Source organism: Ranitomeya variabilis, chromosome 4 (genome assembly GCF_051348905.1).
Source record: "Ranitomeya variabilis isolate aRanVar5 chromosome 4, aRanVar5.hap1, whole genome shotgun sequence".
Classification (NCBI taxonomy): domain Eukaryota; kingdom Metazoa; phylum Chordata; class Amphibia; order Anura; family Dendrobatidae; genus Ranitomeya; species Ranitomeya variabilis.
The window spans coordinates 311200041-311222569 of NC_135235.1; the positions used below are offsets into that span (position 1 = coordinate 311200041).

Here is a 22529-nt window from a genome sequence, read left to right on the forward strand (position 1 = left end):
ATGAAAAAAGCTATTTTCAGAAATACGTATTTATGTACCAATTGATTATTATTGGAATTTTTAATATCATGCACAAATGCATTCAGCAAACGCTTAACCTGTCACAATACATGCAGTCATAAAAGAAACCCATAATAAAAAGATTAAATGATAATGTATGATGTGGACAGGACTAAAAGGCGGCACCCTTAACTAAAGCTTGCTGCACAGCATCTAGTAACAATGAGTCTACAAATGTTTAAAGGGGTTTTTCACTACATGGACAACCCCTCTGAATCCTAGTCTCCCCCCCAGTAAAATAACACTTGTGACATTAGGTCACGCAATACCTGCGGCCAGTCAGCGTTGTCTTCACTCTCCTCTCTTATGAACATAACTGACATCTGGAGAAGACAGATGCGGCTGCTCTCTCACTTCCTCCGGATGATCCACAATATTATGGATCCTCAACTATGTCTCAAAGTAGGGAAGGGGCACTTTTCTTTTATATAATTAATTTCGTCATCTATAAAATAAAACTCTGGTAAACACTGCCAAAGAGCTCTAGTTTGGTTTCATCTGTCAATAGAACATTTTCCCAGAAGTATTTCGCTTTTTTTTTAAATAATATTTAGTCGCTCTTCTTTTATGTCTTTTATAAGCAGTAGGGTCCTCCTTTGCCTACAAACATAAAGCCCTGTTTTTATCAGTGTGCGGCATACAGGTTGAAACTATAACTCAGGTTGACTGATGGCAAGTTCTTTGGAATGTGGCAAACAAATCACGTACCACACCCAAACCAACTTTTGTGAGGTTTCCTCATCAATTTCCGATTTTCACATTATGGGTTTTAGTTACCGTACTCTAATTTGGTCCTTTGTTTGAAACTGAACAAAAAGGTTTCTTTAATGGTTTCTTGAAAGAGAGGAAAACGCTCACATAGGGTGATAACCTTTGTCAGAGAAGGGTAAGGGGTGAGAATTAGGCTCTATGTGGGGTTGTGTATGGCACAACATCCCAAAATCTCGTAAAATCAGATGTGGTCGTTTCGACTGCTGGTAGCAGGAGCACTTCTGCACATGCAATTGAAAAGTGAAGTGGCAGATGACGATTTAGATGTTTGTGCTGGCGAGTAGAAACACTGGATCCGAACAGGTCCCTTCCTCAAATACAACTACATATATGTTTAAACCCTTAATAAAGACTACAATCACTTCATCTGCTCACTGGGATCCGGTGATTCTACTCAGCAGTGTGGTCATCTAAATAGTCATTCACCACTTTACTTTTCAATTAGTTATTTCTTGACATTGTTTTCATATTTTTTTTTCTTCAGTCCATTTTGAATTTTATGTATTACGCTTTTCCATATAAAAAAAATACAAATTTATAATCTGCATCACCAAGCAGTTTCACAAACCACTATATTTCAGGAGATATTTTACATAGTATGCGCAATATTCAGGAGGTACAATAATGATTACAACTGTATAGATGAGAACGGTCCTGGTGCCATTGTGTGTGATGCTGAAACTTGACAAAAATCAGCAGGCTTCTTCAGGAGTCATATGGAGGCATGAAGGACTCAAGCCCTGGAGGAGCCCAATTCTAGATGTGGTACAGACAAGTTATGTTGGTACACTGCATCACTTTCACTTTTGGGTGGGGAAGAAGAAAGAAAATATATGAGGTTTTGTACCTTTCGGTAACTGCCCAGTTATCGGATGAAGTACGCTAGATCCAAGCAATGATATGCCAAGACCATCTTCACCTGAATGTGTAAGCTGTGGTGAGCCAGAGAATGACGATCAAACAATAAAACTTTACTATTTGCAGTATTTATTATTGCTTCATTGTTATATACAGTTTTCCATTGCTATAGAACCAATACTTAACTGACAACCATTACGTTCAGGGTTTGGGGTCTTTGGCAATATATATCACCCTACGTACTTTATGTTTTGGAAAAAGACCATTGGTCTATGGAGACTGTGAGACCATGCATGGATAAAGCAGGCTGGATTTGTCCATTTCAGTTTACATCTTGTACTGGGTAGCTCACGGACACTTCTGATGCACAGAACCAACATCAGCCAATTTGTTAGCTGAAGACATTTAGGTCAACATGGAAAGACAATCAGATTCAGACTTCCTGAAGAAGACACCACCACCGAAAGGAAAACTCACTTCACACCATCGTGTTATGTTTTTTCAAAGATAACAGAATATTAGAAGCATAATTTGGTTCAGTCTCAAGAAACTGTTCTGCTCATCACGTTCTGTTAGGGCAATAAAAGAATTTCCAAGTACACAATATGAAGTCATGCTCTTATCAAGAGGATCTACACTATGATCACTGTATATACTCATATGAAGAGGATCTACACTACGATCACTATGTGTTCATATGAAGAGGATCTACACTACGATCACTGTATGTACTCATATGAAGAGGATCTACACTACGATCACTGTATGTACTCATATGAAGAGGATCTACACTACGATCACTGTATGTATTCATATGAAGAGGATCTACACTACGATCACTGTATGTACTCATATGAAGAGGATCTACACTACGATCACTGTATATACTCATATGAAGAGGATCTACACTACGGTCACTATGTATTCATATGAAGAGGATCTACGCTACGATCACTATGTACTCATATGAAGAGGATCTACACTACGATCACTGTATGTACTCATATGAAGAGGATCTACACTACGATCACTGTATGTACTCATATGAAGAGGATCTACACTACGATCACTGTATGTACTCATATGAAGAGGATCTACACTACGATCACTATGTGTTCATATGAAGAGGATCTACACTACGATCACTGTATGTACTCATATGAAGAGGATCTACACTACGATCACTGTATGTACTCATATGAAGAGGATCTACACTACGATCACTGTATGTACTCATGAAGAGGATCTACACTACGGTCACTATGTATTCATATGAAGAGGATCTACACTACGATCACTGTATGTACTCATATGAAGAGGATCTACACTACGATCACTGTATGTACTCATATGAAGAGGATCTACACTACGATCACTGTATGTACTCATGAAGAGGATCTACACTACGGTCACTATGTATTCATATGAAGAGGATCTACGCTACGATCACTATGTACTCATATGAAGAGGATCTACACTACGATCACTGTATGTACTCATATGAAGAGGATCTACACTACGATCACTGTTTGTAATCATATGAAGAGGATCTACACTACGATCACTGTATGTACTCATATGAAGAGGATCTACACTACGATCACTATGTGTTCATATGAAGAGGATCTACACTACGATCACTGTATGTACTCATATGAAGAGGATCTACACTACGATCATTATGTATTCATATGAAGAGGATCTACACAACGATCACTGTATGTGTTCATATGAAGAGGATCTACACTATGGTCACTATGTACTCATATGAAGAGGATCTACACTACGATCACTGTATGTACTCATATGAAGAGGATCTACACTACGATCACTGTATGTACTCATATGAAGAGGAACTACACTACGATTACTGTATGTACTCATATGAAGAGGATCTACACTACGATCACTGCATGTATTCATATGAAGAGGATCTACAGTACGATCACTGTATGTACTCATATGAAGAGGATCTACACTACGATGTAGTGTATGTACATACACTATGTATGTACATGTATGTACTCATGTAAGCAAATCTTGTGTCCTGCACATGGTAATAATAGCAAAATGTCCTACCTCTTGTCTCTTACGTTCCTCTGGTGAGATCTGATCTAGAATTCCAGCTTCTTGTACCTAAGAGAGATGAAAGCATGTTATTTTTGATGCACTAAAAACAATGGCTGCCCCCATTTCACGTATATAAGTTCATATTACCAAAATTTTACAATAGCTAAAATCTAGCAGCACAGCATCATACAATTGGTTGTGGCTATAACGGGACCAGCAGTTTAGTCCTCATCACTGCAGTACCAGGCATAGCCACAACCAGAACCAAGTGTATGGTGCTGCGATTAATAAATAATAAAGTTCACCGAACTGATGGGTGCCAGGAGTCAGACCCTAATGATCAGACATTCATGGCTTACCCTAGTGATTGGACATCAATATTACAGTCTTGGAAAACCCTGAATGCTTAAATGGGTGGTCCGAAACAAATATTGATTTTCATCCTAAATGTCTATATTAATAATAGTTTTTCCTAATATGGTTTAATTCAAAAGTCCTTTCCCTCTCTAATATAACAGCTATATTTTTATTTTTTTTCCTCATTACGGTTTTCATGATGCTTTGCTTGAGAATCCCCAGTGCTGGAATACTTAAATGGGACACCATCAGGGGACAGAGGCTGCAGTTACGGCCACAGCCTCTGTCCCCACCCTGAAACAAAGAGTCATCAGTGATGTCAATTTCAGGGGCTGGTTCGTCCCGGTTGTACGGAGCATGTGCCGGTTGTCAATTCCAATGTATGCTCAATACAAGCTCCCTTATCACTATGCAATATTCTTTTAAATGCACAGTGACAGTGCACTCCCTCGCTGGCTCTGATTATAAGTGACAAGAGGGCAACAGAGCGCACGGTCTGGGCTAATTATAAGGAGAGAAGGAAGACTGTCTACTACTATTAATTCAAGGCAATTGTTCTGAAGTTTCAATATTTACAATTTTGTATTAAATGTATTACAAAAACATCAGCGATCGTCATGGCGAGCCACGCAAGAGACTATTATAAAATAGAGTTTCAGAAAAGGTATCAAGGTAGTATTCCGGTAGACATAACGTACATGGATAAACTGTACATAAGGTTTTACAATCCGCTGTAATGTTTAGTGAGGTGGGTAACATAAAATGAAGGATTAAGAAATCTCACAAGTGATTCATTTGTCTTACTGCAGATTACAAGACTTGTTTTATGACCTGTCAGGACAAGGAGCAGTCGCTCAGCTCGGGGAGGTTACACAATGATTAGAATAGGACTGTTGTTAATGAGCTCATAAAACAATATGCACTCGGGCTCATTTTTCAATCACTACAGAGAGTTTATAAAATGTTGTCTTCCTTCAGTTTTCTATAAATGTCAAATTAAAATAAAGATTGCATGAATGTGCCCCTGGCATAAAATGGAAAAATGTGGTAGGCTGGATGAGGCTGGCACTTCATGGTGACGGACCACAGGTTGCATAAGCAAAGATGGCTGTATGTGGCTGCTATATTACAGCATAATGCAGACGAGTGCGATGGCGTTGTGATCCGCACGGTACTGCAACAAGCAAGGCTCAATAAATCCAAATTTTCGGACTCTTTGTAGTTAATATTAATTATAAAGAGTTCAGCAAATGAGTTCCTGCTATTCTTCCCAAGTGCGTCTGTCGGTAGTGCCACTCCAAGTGGGGCAAAGACATAAAAGTATGGGGTTATACCACTCATAACTCCTGCCGTACTTCTGTTCCATGCATTTTAAATCTGATAGATGGGCGTCCGTTCCTCCATTCCAAGTGATAGGGAAGGTGTACATGGAGTTTTTATTTTTTGAGGAGTTCAAAAATACACTTTTTTTTTAATGTAATGTCAGGTGAACCCACCAATTTGTCAGAAAACCTCGCAGATATCACACCTGTGTTACTGAGTTGTCACAAACCAGCACAATGTTGCTTCCAATCATCAGGACAATTAAGTGATGGACGAGGCCACGGCTGCTTTCACTACTAGGCCGGATAGGAGTTTCCTTGGCTGCGTGTTTGGAATCATTGTCTTGCTGAACTGTCCCCCCCCCTTTGTTTCATCTGCATGATCTTGGTAGATGGCAGCAGTTTTTTGTTCAAGAATGTCTCCGTACATTTGTCCATTCATTCCTTCAATTATATGAAGTTTGCCAGTGCCGCATGCTGAAAAACATCACCGCTACATGATGATCCCACCTCTAAACTTCACTTCTGGTATGGTGTTTTGGGGGTGATATGCAGTGCCTTCTGGCCTCCAAACATGGTGTGTATTATGGCATCCAAAGAGTTCAATTTTGGTTTCATATGACCAGACTATATTCTCCAAGTATTTCACAGGCTTGTCTAAATGTTGTTGAGCAAACTTTATATTTTCTTGTACACGCTATTTGTTCAGCAATGGAGTCTTGCGTGGTGAGCGTGCATACAGGCCATGGAGGTTGAGTGCATTGCTTATGGTTTTCTTTGAAACAATTGTACCTGCTGATTCCAGGTCATCATTAATTAAAAGGTAATGAAAATTATTTCAACTAGGCATTAGATAACCCGAACTCTAAAGTTCGGGGTCCGTTCCGTACACCTAGTGTCTGGTTTTGAACCCCTCACATGGGCTTTTCACAGGATACCTGGTTTACTGTTCGGGTTCAGATGTCTAATTAAGTTTGTTGAAAGGCTGCATAAATGCCGGATCACGGGTGCCGCCACCATTCTGCTACTTAGCGTAGGGATAGGATGCAGCTGGAGTGACGGACTGTGTTAGATAGTGCACTCTACCACAAATCCGCTGTGTGTACTCTGCACTTGACTCAGTGAGAGTACTGTGCCAAAAGCCGCTATGTGTATTCTTTAACCCATATCTGTGATAGTGTTGTGCCAAAAGCCACTGTGTGTACCAGAATAGTGCATAAAAAATAATTCTACTATGCAGACATCTCTTTGCCATTTGTAGGCCAAACAAATACTTTCACTGTACCGCTGTGTCTAAACGAGTAGTGTGGCAAAAAAATAAAATTTGTTATCATCTTCTATGGGGGTACTCTGCATCATGCTTTGTGGGTGAAAATTTGAACTAGACTCCCATTAGCTACTACAAGATTTTCATCTGTGGCTGCTGTAATGTACACTACTGGGGCTGAAACTTTGGAGCTGTGGGGGAAATGTGAAAACATGCACTGTGGGTGAAATTTATTTATTTTTTCTTTAATAAGCTTCTGTGGGGGTACGGGGAGGGTGAAATTTTCAACTGGGCTGGCGGTAGCTAGTCGCAATGTAAATGAATAACAATGTTATGTTATTCATTTACTTTCTATTTTACTATGATTGCTAAGGTGACAGTGTGGCACCCCAGGAGTCCGGCTGCCACAGCGGCATTGCCTCCCTCACAGGGGGTGATGCCATGCCTGGAAGCAAGAATGGATTCCCTTAGCAGGTACGCTGGCATACAACACCTTTCCTGACTCCAGACCAGAAGGGGGAGCTCTAAACCCAGTTTCAGGGTAGCTTCCCTATAAGTTCTGGTCTGGAGACGGGGTTAGAGAGTTCAGTGTGAGACAGTGAAGGGAGAGGAAGCATATGAGGAGAGCCTGGGAGTGGAGCTGCGACTTAGCTCACCTCAGGATTGAGCGCAACAGAGTGGACACCGGAGTCCGTGGTTGTGTGGGAACTATAGTCTCCACAGCCAAATCCGGAGGACAGGAGATTGCAGGTCTATTGGCCACAACTGACACCCGAAGGCACCGCCGCATAACAGAGCCCGCAGTCACCACGAGGGAGTGACACCTGGAAAAAGGCTCAAGCTGCCTGCCATGTGGGTAGCGTTTCACTAAGTGGACAGACAGAGAGGGACTTGAGGAGAACTACAAGCATCAGGAACTCAGAGAGCAGCGCAGTAAGGAGGCTTCCAACCCCACCGGGCAAGGGGAATTCTGTCCGTGTCCTCCAATCATTCTTGCACCCCAACGTCCACAACCCCTAATAGACTGTTCTGGTAGCCCTAGGGCCCCGCTCCACCTGTGGGGAGTCAAACCATCTCAGCTGCAACACCACCGGTCCCAGCGGTCCCCTTAAGCAGCGTCGGCCATCTCTAGCCGAACTCCATAGGTGGCGTCACGAATAATCCCCTACAATAATTTCCCTCATCCTTAATATTGCACACCAAGGGCCACAGACCGGGTCACTGCTGCCGTGACCACCCCTTTACCCCCAAGGGTGGTTTGCACGTTAATGACCAGGCCAATTTTTACAATTCTGACCACTGTCCCTTTATGAGGTTATAATTCTGGAACGCGTCAACGGATCCCGGTGATTCTGACAATGTTTTCTCGTGACATATTGCACTTCATGATAGTGGTAAAATTTCTTTGATGTTACCTGCGTTTATTTGAGAGAAAAAAAACGGAAATTTGGCGAAAATTTTGAAAATGTTGCAATTTTCCAACTTTGAATTTTTATGCAATTTTGGGACCAAATTTTTTTTTTTGTTAGGGAGTTATAAGGGTTAAAAGTTGACCAGCAATTTCTCATTTCTACAACACCATTTTTTTTTTTTTAGGGACCACATCTCATTTGAAGTCATTTTGAGTGGTCTATATGATAGAAAATAACCAAGTGTGACACCATTCAAAAAACTGCCCCCCTCAAGGTGCTCAAAACCACATTCAAGAAGTTTATTAACCCTTCAGGTGTTTCACAGGAATTTTTGGAATGTTTAAATAAAAATTAACATTTAACTTTTTAAAACATTTTTTTTTTACTTCAGCTCCAATTTGTTTTATTTTACCAAGGGTAACAGGAGAAAATGGACCCCAAAAGTTGTTGTACAATTTGTCCTGAGTACGTCGATACCCCATATGTGGGGGTAAACCACTGTTTGGGCGCATGGCAGAGCTCGGAAGCGAAAGAGCGCCATTAGACTTTTCAATGCAAAATTGACTGGAATTGAGATGGGACGCCATGTTGCGTTTGGAGAGCCACTGATGTGTCTAAACATTGAAACCCCCCACAAGTGACACCATTTTGGAAAGTAGACCCCCTAAGGAACTTATCTAGATGTGTGGTGAGCACTTTGACCCATTAAGTGATTCACAGAAGTTTATAATGCAGAGCCGTAAAAATAAAAAAATCATATTTTTTCACAAAAATTATCTTTTCGCCCCCAATTTTTATTTTCCCAAAGGTAAAAGAAGAAATTGGACCCCAAAAGTTGTTGTCCAATTTTTCCTGAGTACGTTGATACCCCATATGTAGGGGGGGAACCACCGTTTGAGCCCATGGCAGAGCTCGGAAGGGAAGGAGCGTCATTTGGAATGCAGACTTAGATGGATTGGTCTGCAGGCGTCACATTGCGTTTGCAGAGCCCCTAATGTACCTAAACAGTAGAAACCCCCCACAAGTGACCCCATATTGGAAACTAGACCCCCCGAGGAACTTATCTAGATGTGTTGTGAGAACTTTGAACCCCCAAGTGTTTCACTACAGTTTATAACGCAGAGCCATGAAAATAAAAAATATTTTTTTTTCCACAAAAATTATTTTTTAGCCCCCAGTTTTGTATTTTCCCAAGGGTAATAGGAGAAATTGGACCCCAAAAGTTGTTGTCCAATGTGTCCCGAGTACGCTGATGCCCCACATGTTGGGGTAAACCCCTGTTTGGGCGCACGGGAGAGCTCAGAAGGGAAGGAGCACTGTCTTACTTTTTCAATGCAGAATTGGCTGGAATTGAGATCGGACGCCATGTCGCATTTGGAGAGCCCCTGATGTGCCGAAACAGTGGAAACCCCCCAATTATTACTGAAACCCTAATCCAAACACATCCCTAACCCTAATCCCAACAGTAACCCTAACCACACCCCTAACCCTGACACACCCCTAACCCTATTCCCAACCCTATTCCCAACCGTAAATGTAATCCAAACCCTAACTTTAGCCCCAACCCTAACCCTAACTTTAGCCTCAACCCTTACTGTAGCCTTAACCCTAGCCCTAACCTTAACCCTAGCCCTAACCCTAATGGGAAAATGGAAATAAAAGACGCTTTTTATTGCTAAAAATATTTTTTGCGTTACCACATTTTGAGAGCTATAATTTTTCCATATTTTGGTCCAGTGTGTCATGTGAGGTCTTGTTTTTTGCGGGACGAGTTGATGTTTTTATTGGTAACATTTTCGGGCACGTGACATTTTTTGATCGCTTTTTATTCCGATTTTTGTGAGGCAGAATTACCAAAAACCAGCCATTTATGAATTTCTTTTGGGGAGGCGTTTAAACCGTTCCGCCTTTGGTAAAATAGATAAAGCCGTTTTATTCTTCGGGTCAGTACGATTACAGCGATACCTCATTTATATTTTATATCAATTTTTTATGTTTTGGCGCTTTTATACGATAAAAACTATTTTATAGAAAAAATAATTATTTTTGCATCGCTTTATTCTGAGGACTATAACTTTTTTATTTTTTCTTTGATGATGCTGTATGGTGGCTAGTTTTTTTGCAGGACAAGATGACGTTTTCAGCGGTACCATGGTTATTTATATCTGTCTTTTTGATCGCGTGTTATTCCACTTTTTGTTTGGCGGTATGATAATAAAGCGCTTTTTTTTTTTACGGTGTTCACTGAAGGGGTTAACTAATGGGACAGTTTTATAGGTCGGGTCGTTACGGACACGGCGATACTAAATATGTGTACTTTTATTGTTTTTTTTTTATTTAGATAAAGAAATTTATTTATAGGAACAATATATATATTTTTTGGGGGGGAATTTTTTTTTTATTATTTTTTTTACCCATGTGAATATTTTTTATTTTTTACACTATAACATTGCCCCAGGGGGGGCATCATGTTATAGTGTAAGATCGCTGATCTGACACTTTGCTGTGCACTGTGTCAGATCAGCGATCTGACGTGCACAGCTCCAGGCTTACAGGTGTCTGCGTTGAGCAGGCGCTGTAAAGCCACCTCCATGCAGGACCCAGATGCAGCGGCCATTTTGGATCCGGGCCTGCTGCAGGAGGTAAGAGACCCTTGGAGCAACGCGATCACATCGCGTTGCTCCGGGGGTCTCAGGGAAGCACGCAGGGAGCCCCCTCTCTGCGCGATGCTTCCCTATACCGCCGGAACGCTGCGATCATGTTTGATCACAGTGTGCCGTGGGTTAATGTGCCTGGGGCGGTCCGTGACCACTCCTGGCACATAGTGCCGGATGTCAGCTGATACCCGGCCGTGATCGGCCGCGCTCCCCCCGTGAGCGCGGCCGATCGCATATGACGTACTATCCCGTCGGTGGTCATACGGGCCCACCCCACCTTGACGGGATAGTAATGTCAGAAAGGGATTAAGAGCCGACCGACCTGGTTCCCTGTACACCACAGCCCTAGCGGGTGTTGCAACAGAACCCCTTTAAGTCACTTCCATATCCATGTTTGTTTGCAGGACAACTGCCCAGTTCTTACCCATATGTTGCTTCCTTTTTGCAGCCCCCTAGTCCTTTCTCTGACTATTTTACAGCACTGAAGTTCAGGTCTCCATCGACTTACATGGGGGATTCGGAGTCCGGGTGCCGAACCGGACTTTTAAAATAGTTCGGCTGAGCCCGGACATCTACCGGTCCGCTCATCATTAATTACAACCTAAACAATCGCTTTGGAACGAACGATGACTTTAGCCGCGCAATGACAGACCATCATTTCAAATGAAGTTGGATGGGTTTGATTCTTTTTTTGTTTGTTTGTTTTATGCCAAAACAGATTTCATTAAACTAACAATTGCCTATACGTGGATGACCTTTTGTCGAAAGAATGTTCCCAGAAAGATCAATTGTTGCCTGGTGTCAGTGAAAATGCAGGGACGGACATTTCATTAGTGCAGGCTGCGCGGCTGCACAGTGGTCCTAGAGGTAAGGGGGCCACTACCACCTTCAATGCAGGTGGAATAGTCTATTATGATGAGCTATTGGACCTCAAAGTGCACCATATATTGTTTCTGCATAGGGGCCCTTTTCTGTCTCTGTCCACCAGTGTACAAAATTGAAGTCTATATGCATATCAGCAATGTATATACGACCAATGCCCTAGGAATATTTTTCGTTGGAGAGCCCTTTAGATATGGGGATTGAGTAAACACTTGAAAAGCAATCTAGAGGCCTCCATACACATTAGACCAAAGTTGTACTAAGTAGACAATTTTGATCAAATCAATCATTCGTCGTATGGTTTTTAGGTGGCAAGTAACCTACTTTTTGGTAACAAACGATCGTAAAAGGGAAAAATGAGCAATTGTAAGTTCACAGTGACATATAATAGGATGAGTGCAATATATTAAGAGGATAAAAATGATGATTGGAGGAGGACTTCTTTATGCAAGGCTGGATGACATATATTAATAGAAGCATTTAATAGTAGTCAACAAGAAGAGGCCTCTTATTTGTATTAACACCACCCACTCCCCCTGGCAGCCAAAGACACCAACATTAGATGATGGCAATTCAGATTTTTTGCAGTAGCATTAACACCCTCTATACAGGAGATCATTCTTACCTCCGGAAGTTGGCTCCAGATAAGCTGAGCAGGTCGATAATTCTTAACTACGATGCTGTCGTCAGGTTGGGGTTCAGCCTGGATGGAGTTATCATCCAGCAGGTCATCATCTGACTCCTGATTGTTGGAAATCAGTCCCCGTTCTCTGTAATCCTGGTACAACCTGGGGTCTGGAGAGAAAAGACGGTTGAGCAATATGGAGAGACCCTCAGTAAACTCTTTGATATTTTCACAGTTCTCTTCTATGGTCCTGTTGAAAGATGACAGGAATTGAACAGTCACACGGTCCCAAGATGACCCAGAAAAAGAAAGTCTCCTGAGAACGCCCAGCACCACGTTCTCCTCTGCTGTGCTCTGTTCCATGATTACATCTGACCTTCTCCCCCGTAGATGCTCATGTTTTTCAGTTGCCGAAGCAAAATTGTAGCAGAGTGTTGAATTTAACATCTCAGACTCGTGAGATTGACACCACCATACAAATGAATCGGTGCTCAAACTTTAAAAGATTCCAACAAAGTTTCTCAGCAACACATTAAGGGGATGTACAAGTTTTAGCCAAAAAACGAAAATATGACACACCTGGGGACAGTTCGTGTGGAATTGAACCTCATCCATTTCAATGGAGATATAAACTTGGTGTCACATCTAACAAGCCTTCCTGTTCTTTCCTGGTCAGGTCAGCCTCGAGATAAGCAATCTGATCCAGACCTTTTTGTAGGACATGCACACATAGCACTGATAGCCTCACATGATCCCAGTTCAAAGGTGGACTGGAACGATGAAGAAGCAAAAAAAGATTAGCACCAAGCTGTTTTCTCTTTGATCTTATGATTAAAGCTGGTTCAGGTGAGGGAATCGGTCCATCTGGTATTGGTAAAAATGGGATCAGTTTTCCTCACCCCAGGGGAGCATATATTGTACCCTATTAGCGTGCCATGCCTCTACTGGTGACCATACTCTTGTTGCAAGTTAGCTATATCATGCAATGTCACAGTGTACATGTCACTGGGTATCTGGTTATGTGCCAGTGATGCCAGTGTTGGAAAGGAAGATGATCAGTTTAAGTTGCGATAAGCAACTTTAAACACCAGTTTATGACGGCATTTGGACATCTGCCTTAGGTGACATCAAGTTGGGACTGTCTGTAAAAACCACCTTGGGAGCAGTCACAGCAATATTCCATTTTATTAGAGTTTTAATGAGCATACAGTAGTGAAATGGTGCCAAGACATGTCTCTGGTATACACCCAGAACGCCAGGGCAAGGTTGGACACAGTATTGTGCTGGCATGGAGCTACTGGTGATTATGGGGTACACTGAAAATGGAGTTATTCTGCCTAAGGCCGGGGTCACACTTGCGAGTTCAATGCGAGAAACTCACGCGAGTCTCTCGCATCAAGTCCTGGCACTGCCGCCGGCACTCCAGACCGGAACGAGCAGCTACATAGAAATACATGTAGCAACAAACTCCGGTCCCGAGTCCTGGGTATTGATGCGCGAGTTTCTCGCCTTGAACTCGCAAGTGTGACCCCGGCCTAAATAAACAACACCTAACATCCCAATAAGTGACCTCTGGTCTGCCAGTCAGATGTCAGTAGGCACATTAATCACGATACCACCTATAGCTGTCCATAACCCTAGTCCATTGAAAATAAGGTCGGCACCTGTTCGTTCTAGACGTGAGCTCCAGCGCTCCCCATTTATGAGACTTTCTAGTTGATAAAAACCCCTAAATTAACTCTTCCCATCTTACAAACTGACACTATAACATGCCATCAATTTATGATTGCGGGTCCGACCTCAGGAACCAGTCAAGGAAATGAAGGGGCCCCTTCTAATTAATTTTGCATAGCGAAAGGGGAAGGGGAAAGCTGTCAAACATTACTGCAGCCCATTGATACTCAGGATCTTACGGTGTACCAGTGGTCAGGCAATGCCAATCATAAAGCTATACATTGTAATATAGGAATAACCCTTTAGGGAAAGTTCCCACTTACACCCATGTATCCTTTCCTTCCTTATTAGTTACTGTAAAATATTGTGACCAAAAGCAAATGGAAAGTATCCCAATAAACACCTGATCTGAGCGCTACAAGATACAATTACACTGCAAGTGGTAAAACCTGTTCTGCAGGGTTGTCAGCCAAGCACGCGACAATATGAGTCATGAATGGCTCTGAACTGGGTGGATGGTAAAAACGTAAGAGAAACACAGGCAACTTGGGATTCCTAATCCCACGGCTAGTTGTGTCAATCTGTGCCGGGTTCACATCACGTTCAGGACACATGTCCATAGCTCCATGGGGGTTTCCATCTAAAAACCTGAAAAACTGGATTTGGGTGGAACCCCCAACAAAGCTGTTCACTAAAGTGAAGGAGCCAGTCACTTTGTGCTACGTACAGCTTTAGCAGGATATGTATTGTATAGGGGAGCAAAAATAGCATGCCCACCTAAAAATGGGAACTTGTGAACCAGATGGAGCAAAGTGCCTCCTCTAGTTTTACAGCTAGGTGGCACTTAGACGGCCATATAAACTGGACAGAGATCGAAACGCAATGCTCGAACTGGTCGGCAGCTCATCCGACCCAAGCATGACAGCTGCATAGAAAGCTGTGACGCTTGGGTAGGGAGAGCTGCCGGTCAGTCTGTGTACTGCACTCTGCTCTCACTCCGATTTATATGGCCCTATGAGGGCATCCATACAAGCAGAAACAGTATAGGAAGCCAGTTAACAGCCGGGCCTTCAATATGGGCATCTGAATGGCAGAAGAGTACCACAAACTCCACACTCACTAGGTTCTAACACTAGATTCTACCATTACCATCATCAGGACTAGGAGTACATCTGGTGCATCGAGCACCCAAGAAAATCCCTTCTACTCAGTAAATCACATTACTAGTGCTGGTATTCTGCGTCTCCCACAAAAGGTTTCATGGCAAACACCACGTCTAGGAAATTGTTCATTAGTAAGTCCTGCAGTCACCAGTAGGGGGAGCTTAACACGTATACAGTGTATGCACTGAAGACAGATCAGTATGCAGAGAGCTCCTCCTAGTGGTTGATCAAGGAAGCCAATATTTTACATTTCAACTCCAGGTCACTGCATTTGGAGCTCGTTATCTGGAAAAAAAATAAATGGAGGTTTGGCAGATACAGATATTAAAATATATTTGTATTTAAGTAAAAGATAGTATTATAAACATTTCCCAATTCAAACTGTAATAAAATAACACAAATATTAATTTTCCTGTTAATAACTTGCTGTGAAATACAACAGTTGGCAGGAATCAGCTCCAGCAAACATTCCTGAGTGTGAACCATTTTGGGGGGGGGAGGCTGCTCTGTAACAATTTTCTTCTTCCATGCTTAACGGAATGACAAAGTACTGCACTACTGTAGGGGACGGGGTAAATTCGCCATGAAAATATAAGATCATCCTTCAAATGGTTAGGTGTACGGACCATAAATAGCACATAATTCTGCATTTCTATATGCAGAATCATGTGTGTAAGCGCTCACTGTAGCTATAGAATTCTAATCATGAAACAGGAGGCTCAGGATGTACAGTGCTATTCTTCCCAGACAGAGGGTGCTATAGAGCATGGAACTGTAATAGAAGAGATCAAAATAAAACAAAGGGTTGTAAGATTGTTTTTCTAAAAAGAACGTCACATGTGGAGCTGTAAGATATGGGGCCTCATAAAGGGAAAGCCTGGATTGTGGACATCTAGGGGGTACGAGACGCACATCGCTCCTCCAGATACAGGGCTGTCACTGTACACAGCAGGGACGGTTGGAACAGATATTTAGTTCTACAAAGGAATGTGGTGGAAACACAAGATATTTAGCGCTACCTGACCCCAGTCGTTTCCTCTCCTCTCATGTAGAAACATGTTTGGCGCCAATGTAATACTACAAGTTACTACATGATAATGGAAACAAGACAATTATATGGATATATAATAATCCCCAGCGCAGCAAAGACAGAAACCGCCAGTCATACACATCACAGCAGTCACTCAAGAGGGGTGTAGTAAAGTAGGCAGTATTATAGTAGTTATATTCATGTATATAGGGGCAGTATTATAGTAGTTATATTCTTGTATATATGAGCAGTATTATAGTAGTTATATTCTTGTACATAGGAGCAGTATTATAGTGGTTATATTCTTATACATAGGAGCAGTATTATAGTAGTTATATTCTTGTACATAGCGGCAGTATTATAGTAGTTATATTCTTGTACATAGGAGCAGTATTATAGTAGTTATATTCTTGTACATAGGAGCAGTATTATAGTAGTTATATTCTTGTACATAGGAGCAGTATTATAGTAGTTATATTCTTGTACATAGGGGCAGTATTATAGTAGTTATATTCTTGTATATAGGAGCAGTATTATAGTAGTTATATTCTTGTACATAGGGGCAGTATTATAGTAGTTATATTCTTGTACATAGGAGCAGTATTATAGTAGTTATCTTCTTGTACATAGGAGCAGTATTATAGTAGTTATCTTCTTGTACATAGGAGCAGTATTATAGTAGTTATATTCTTGTACATAGGAGCAGTATTATAGTAGTTATATTCTTGTACATAGGAGCAGTATTATAGTAGTTATATTCTTGTACATAGGGGCAGTATTATAGTAGTTATATTCTTGTATATAGGAGCAGTATTATAGTAGTTATATTCTTGTACATAGGGGCAGTATTATAGTAGTTATATTCTTGTACATAGGAGCAGTATTATAGTAGTTATCTTCTTGTACATAGGAGCAGTATTATAGTAGTTATATTCTTGTACATAGGAGCAGTATTATAGTAGTTATATTCTTGTACATAGGAGCAGTATTATAGTAGTTATATTCTTGTACATAGGGGCAGTATTATAGTAGTTATATTCTTGTATATAGGAGCAGTATTATAGTAGTTATATTCTTGTACATAGGGGCAGTATTATAGTAGTTATATTCTTGTACATAGGAGCAGTATTATAGTAGTTATATTCTTGTACATAGGAGCAGTATTATAGTAGTTATATTCTTGTACATAGGGGCAGTATTATAGTAGTTATATTCTTGTATATAGGAGCAGTATTATAGTAGTTATATTCTTGTACATAGGGGCAGTATTATAGTAGTTATATTCTTGTACATAGGAGCAGTATTATAGTAGTTATCTTCTTGTACATAGGAGCAGTATTATAGTAGTTATATTCTTGTACATAGGAGCAGTATTATAGTAGTTATATTCTTGTACATAGGAGCAGTATTATAGTAGTTATATTCTTGTACATAGGGGCAGTATTATAGTAGTTATATTCTTGTATATAGGAGCAGTATTATAGTAGTTATATTCTTGTACATAGGGGCAGTATTATAGTAGTTATATTCTTGTACATAGGAGCAGTATTATAGTAGTTATCTTCTTGTACATAGGAGCAGTATTATAGTAGTTATCTTCTTGTACATAGGAGCAGTATTATAGTAGTTATATTCTTGTACATAGGAGCAGTATTATAGTAGTTATATTCTTGTACATAGGAGCAGTATTATAGTAGTTATATTCTTGTACATAGGGGCAGTATTATAGTAGTTATATTCTTGTATATAGGAGCAGTATTATAGTAGTTATATTCTTATACATAGAGGCAGTATTATAGTAGTTATATTCTTGTACATAGGGGCAGCATTATAGTAAAGAAAAAGCAACGAAGATCAGCTCACCTCCTCTCAGTCCCAGCGCACGGATCATGCAGTGCTGCAAGTAGTATGAAGGAAAAGCAGAAGTCCAGCGTGGGTGATGTCCATAAAAAATACCTTTTATTCCATTTTTGTTAAAAGCACATAAATCCAAAGTCCATCTTCATATGCATAGACACAAAAACGGGTGATTCATACCAGTGACAGTCACAGGCTTAAAGTGCATTAAAATCAAACGCGTTTCAACGGTCGTGCCGCCTTACTCATTGTGATAAAAATAAAATGAAAGAGGGCTGCCATATAGGACTAGGCCCATTAGGTTACACCCCCTGATCTTGCAGACAACAGAAACAGGGCAACACCTACAGGTAATTAGTGAGTTTAGTCTGAAATTTGCATGTACAAATACTATGCTTAAGGCAGGAGAAAAAAAAATAAAAAATCATATATACAAGAATTATAACTTATCATTCATAATAATTCATAAGATCCTGCCGGATATTCATGCCTAGGGGGGCTCTGGACTTAAGTTGATACATCCACCATATCTCTCTGTTGGTTATTTTTCTTTTTATATCTCCCCCTCGAAATGGACCTTTAACCCTTTCAATCCCGCGGACCTCCAGTGAGCTGACGTCCCCATTGTGTTTATGGATGAAGTGTTTGGAGGCAGCAGAGCTCTTATGGGTGATTTTATTTTATGGGTGATTTTTATATGGCAGCCCTCTTTCATTTTATTTTTATCACAATGAGTAAGGCGGCACGACCGTTGAAACGCGTTTGATTTTAATGCACTTTAAGCCTGTGACTGTCACTGGTATGAATCACCCGTTTTTGTGTCTATGCATATGAAGATGGACTTTGGATTTATGTGCTTTTAACAAAAATGGAATAAAAGGTATTTTTTATGGACATCACCCACGCTGGACTTCTGCTTTTCCAGCATTATAGTAGTTATAGTCTTGTACATATAGGAGCAGTATTATAGTAGTTATATTCTTGTACATAGGGGGCAGTATTATAGTAGATATATTCTTGTATATAGGAGCAGTATTATAGCAGTTACAGTGGGAGAAATTATTTGTTCCCTTGCTGGGTTTGTAAGTTTGCCCACTGACAAAGACATGAACAGTCTATAATTTATGGGTAGGTTTATTTTAACATTGAGAGAAAGAATATCAAAAATAAAATCCAGAAAATCACATTGTATAGCACAGCAATCAGATGTTTTTTGTAGTTGATGATGAGGTTTGCGCACATGTCAGGAGGAATTTTGGTCCACTCCTCTTTGCAGATCATCTCTAAACCATTAAGATTTTGAGGCTGTCGTTTGACATCTCGGAGCTTCAACTCCCTCCATAAGTTTTCTATGGGATTAAGGTCTGGAGACTGGCTAGGCTACTCCATGACCTTAATGTGCTTCTTTTTGAGCCACTCCTTTGTTGCCTTGGCTGTATGTTTTGGGTCATTGTCTTGCTGGAAGACCCAGCCACGACCCATTTTTAATGTCCTGGTGGAGGGAAGGAGGTTGTCACTCAGGATTTTACGGTACATGGCTCCATCCATTCTCCCATTGATGTGGTGAAGTAGTCCTGTGCCCTTGGCAGAGAAACCCCAAAACATAATATTTCCACCTCCATGCTTGGCAGTGGGGACGATGTTCTTTGGGTAATTGGCAGCATTTCTCTTCCTCCAAACGCGGCGAGTAGAGTTAAAGCCAAATACCTCAATTTTTGTCTCATCTGACCACAGCAGCTTCTCCCAATCGCTCACAGAATTCATCCAGGTGCTCATTGGCAAACTTCAGATGGGCCTGCACATGTACCTTCTTGAGCAGGGGGACCTAGCGGGCATTGCAGGATTTTAAATCTTTACGACATCATGTGTTACCAATGTTTTTTTTGGTGACTGTGGTCCCAGCTGCCTTGAGATCATTAACAAGTTCCCCCGTGTAGTTTTAGGCTGATCTCTCACCTTCCTCATGATCAAGGATACCCCACGAGGTGAAATTTTGCATGGTGCACCAGATCGATGTCGATTGACAGTCATTTTGTATTTCTTCCATTTTCTTACTATTGCACCAACAGTTGCCTCCTTCTCACCCAGCATCTTATTTATGGTTTTGTAGCCTATTCCACCTTTGTGCAGGTCTATGATTTTATCCCTGACATCCTTAGAAAACTCTTTGATCTTGCCCATGTAGTAGAGGTTACAGTCTGACTCATTAATTGAGTCTGTGGACAGGAGTCATTTATAAAGGTGACTATGTAAGACGGCTGTTTTTAATGCAGGTAACGAGTGGATTAGGAGCATCTAACTGGTCTGTAGGAGCCAGAACCCTTAATGGTTATTAGGGGATCAAATACTTATTTCTCACTGCAAAATGCAAATACATTTATACAATGAGATTTTCTGGATTTTAATTTTGATGGTCTCTCTCTCAATGTTAAAATTAACCTACCGTTAAAATTACAGACTGTTCAGGTCTTTGTCAGTGGGCAAACTTACAAAATCAGCAAGGGATCAAATACTTATCACCCCCACTGTAGTTATATTCTTGTACATAGGGGAAGTATTGTAGTAGCTCTTGGATATACAGTCTCATAAATCATCACTGACATAAACACAAATCTCCATAATTATCTTTACGTTTATCATATATTCAAGCACTCATATGAAATATTCAACAGTGTTAATGACTTGCCGCATTATTTATGCAGACACCCATATAACTTAATTGTGTTTCCACGTATCGCACTCATCACGTCTCGTATATCAATCTTCTGCTGTACTAAAAATTTAATTTACTAAATTTATTAGATTTTGGCTTAATTACTATACAGAATTAATTTTCCACTCACCGTCTTTAAAGGAGCCGGCCGTGTTTCTCTGAAATTTCTTTTTGGTAAATGTTTTCTGTAAAATAAAATGCAGATAGGTCAGTGATTTATTTCTTCATAGCAAAGATAGAGATTTGAATGATTTGGTGCTGTCACCCGGGTGCAGCCTAACTGGTAGGGATGTAGAGAGGTACGTGTATAATTTTGACTCTCCAGCCGTTTTAAAAGTGTCACCCCCCCTGCATGTATGGAAATGTAGTTTCATGCAATTTGCTTCCCCTAGTGGTGGCTCCAGGCAGATGCAGTTTAATATTTAAATTAGCACTCCCATGAAATATATTTTTCCTCTATATTTGGCCAAAAGTATATAAGTAATATTGAGTAAATGCAGCGATATAATTATCGATAGCCATATTCCTGGCTTCTAGCATTGCTCCGGTCCTCTTCTGGGTCATGTGACTTCTATTCCAAAGATATATATATATATATCACAACAAGGCATTCTTTTTACTTTTTAGCAAAGCTCTTTCCAACATGAAAGCTGAGCTGTGATTGGTTGCCATAAGCAAAATACATTTTTTCCTTTTAGACCCTTTTAAATTTTTTGGGAAATTAAAAAACTGAAAGGTGGGGCGTGCAATATTATTCGGCCCCTTTACTTTCAGTGCAGCAAACGCACTCCAGAAGTTCATTGTGGATCTCTGAATGATCCAATGTTGTCCTAAATGCCTAATGATGATAAATATAATCCACCTGTGTGTAATCAAGTCTCCGTATAAATGCACCTGCTCTGTGATAGTCTCAGGGTTCTGTTTGAACCACAGAGAGCATCATGAAGACCAAGGAACACAACAGGCAGGTCCGTGATACTGTTGTGGAGAAGTTTAAAGCTGGATTTGGATACAAAATGATTTAAAAACTTTAAACATCCCAAGGAGCACTGTGCAAGCGACCATATTGAAATGGAAGGAGTATCATACCACTGCAAATCTACCAAGACCCGGCCGTCCCTCTAAACTTTCATCTCAAACAAGGAGAAGACTGATCAGAGATGCAGCCAAGAGGCCCATGATCACTCTGGATGAACTGCAGAGATCTACAGCTGAGGTGGGACAGTCTGTCCATAGGACAACAATCAGTCGTACACTGCACAAATCTGGCCTTTATGGAAGAGTGGCAAGAAGAAAGCTATTTCTCAAAGATATCCATAAAAAGTGTTCTTTAAAGTTTGCAAGGAGCCACCTGGCAGACACACCAAACATGTGGAAGAAGGTGCTCTGGTCAGATGAACTTTTTGGCAACAATGCCAAACGATATGTTTGGGGTAAAGGCAACACAGCTCATCACCCTGAACACATCATCCCCACTGTTAAACATTGTGGCGGCAGCATCATGGATTGGGCCTGCTTTTTTTCAGCAGGGATAGGGAAGATGGTTAAAATTGGTGGGAAGATGGATGGAGCCAAATACAGGACCATTCTTGAAGAAAACTTGATGGAGTCTGCAAAAGACCTGAGACTGGGACGGAGATTTGTCTTCCAACAAGACAATGATCCCAAACATAAATCAAAATCTACAATGGAATGGTTCACAAATAAACGTATCCAGGTGTTAGAATGGCCAAGTCAAAGTCCAGACCTCAATCCAATCGAGAATCTGTGGAAAGAGCCAAAAACTGCTGTTCACAAACGATCTCCATCAA

At 40.8% G+C, this 22529-nt stretch overlaps 1 protein-coding gene across 2 annotated transcripts in view; it reads right to left on the minus strand.

Moving 5' to 3' along the window:
* The window catches only part of ARHGEF16 (Rho guanine nucleotide exchange factor 16), an 88762-nt gene that overhangs the window by 28240 nt on the left and 37993 nt on the right, over positions 1–22529 (minus strand). For both annotated transcript variants that reach the window (XM_077250418.1, XM_077250419.1), the window contains exons 3-5: positions 20849–20903; positions 12282–12451; positions 3769–3825 (exon numbers count right to left, since the gene is read on the minus strand). In XM_077250418.1, the coding sequence (XP_077106533.1) occupies positions 3769–3825; positions 12282–12451; positions 20849–20903 (282 nt within the window). The remainder of the gene's footprint in view (positions 1–3768; positions 3826–12281; positions 12452–20848; positions 20904–22529) is intronic.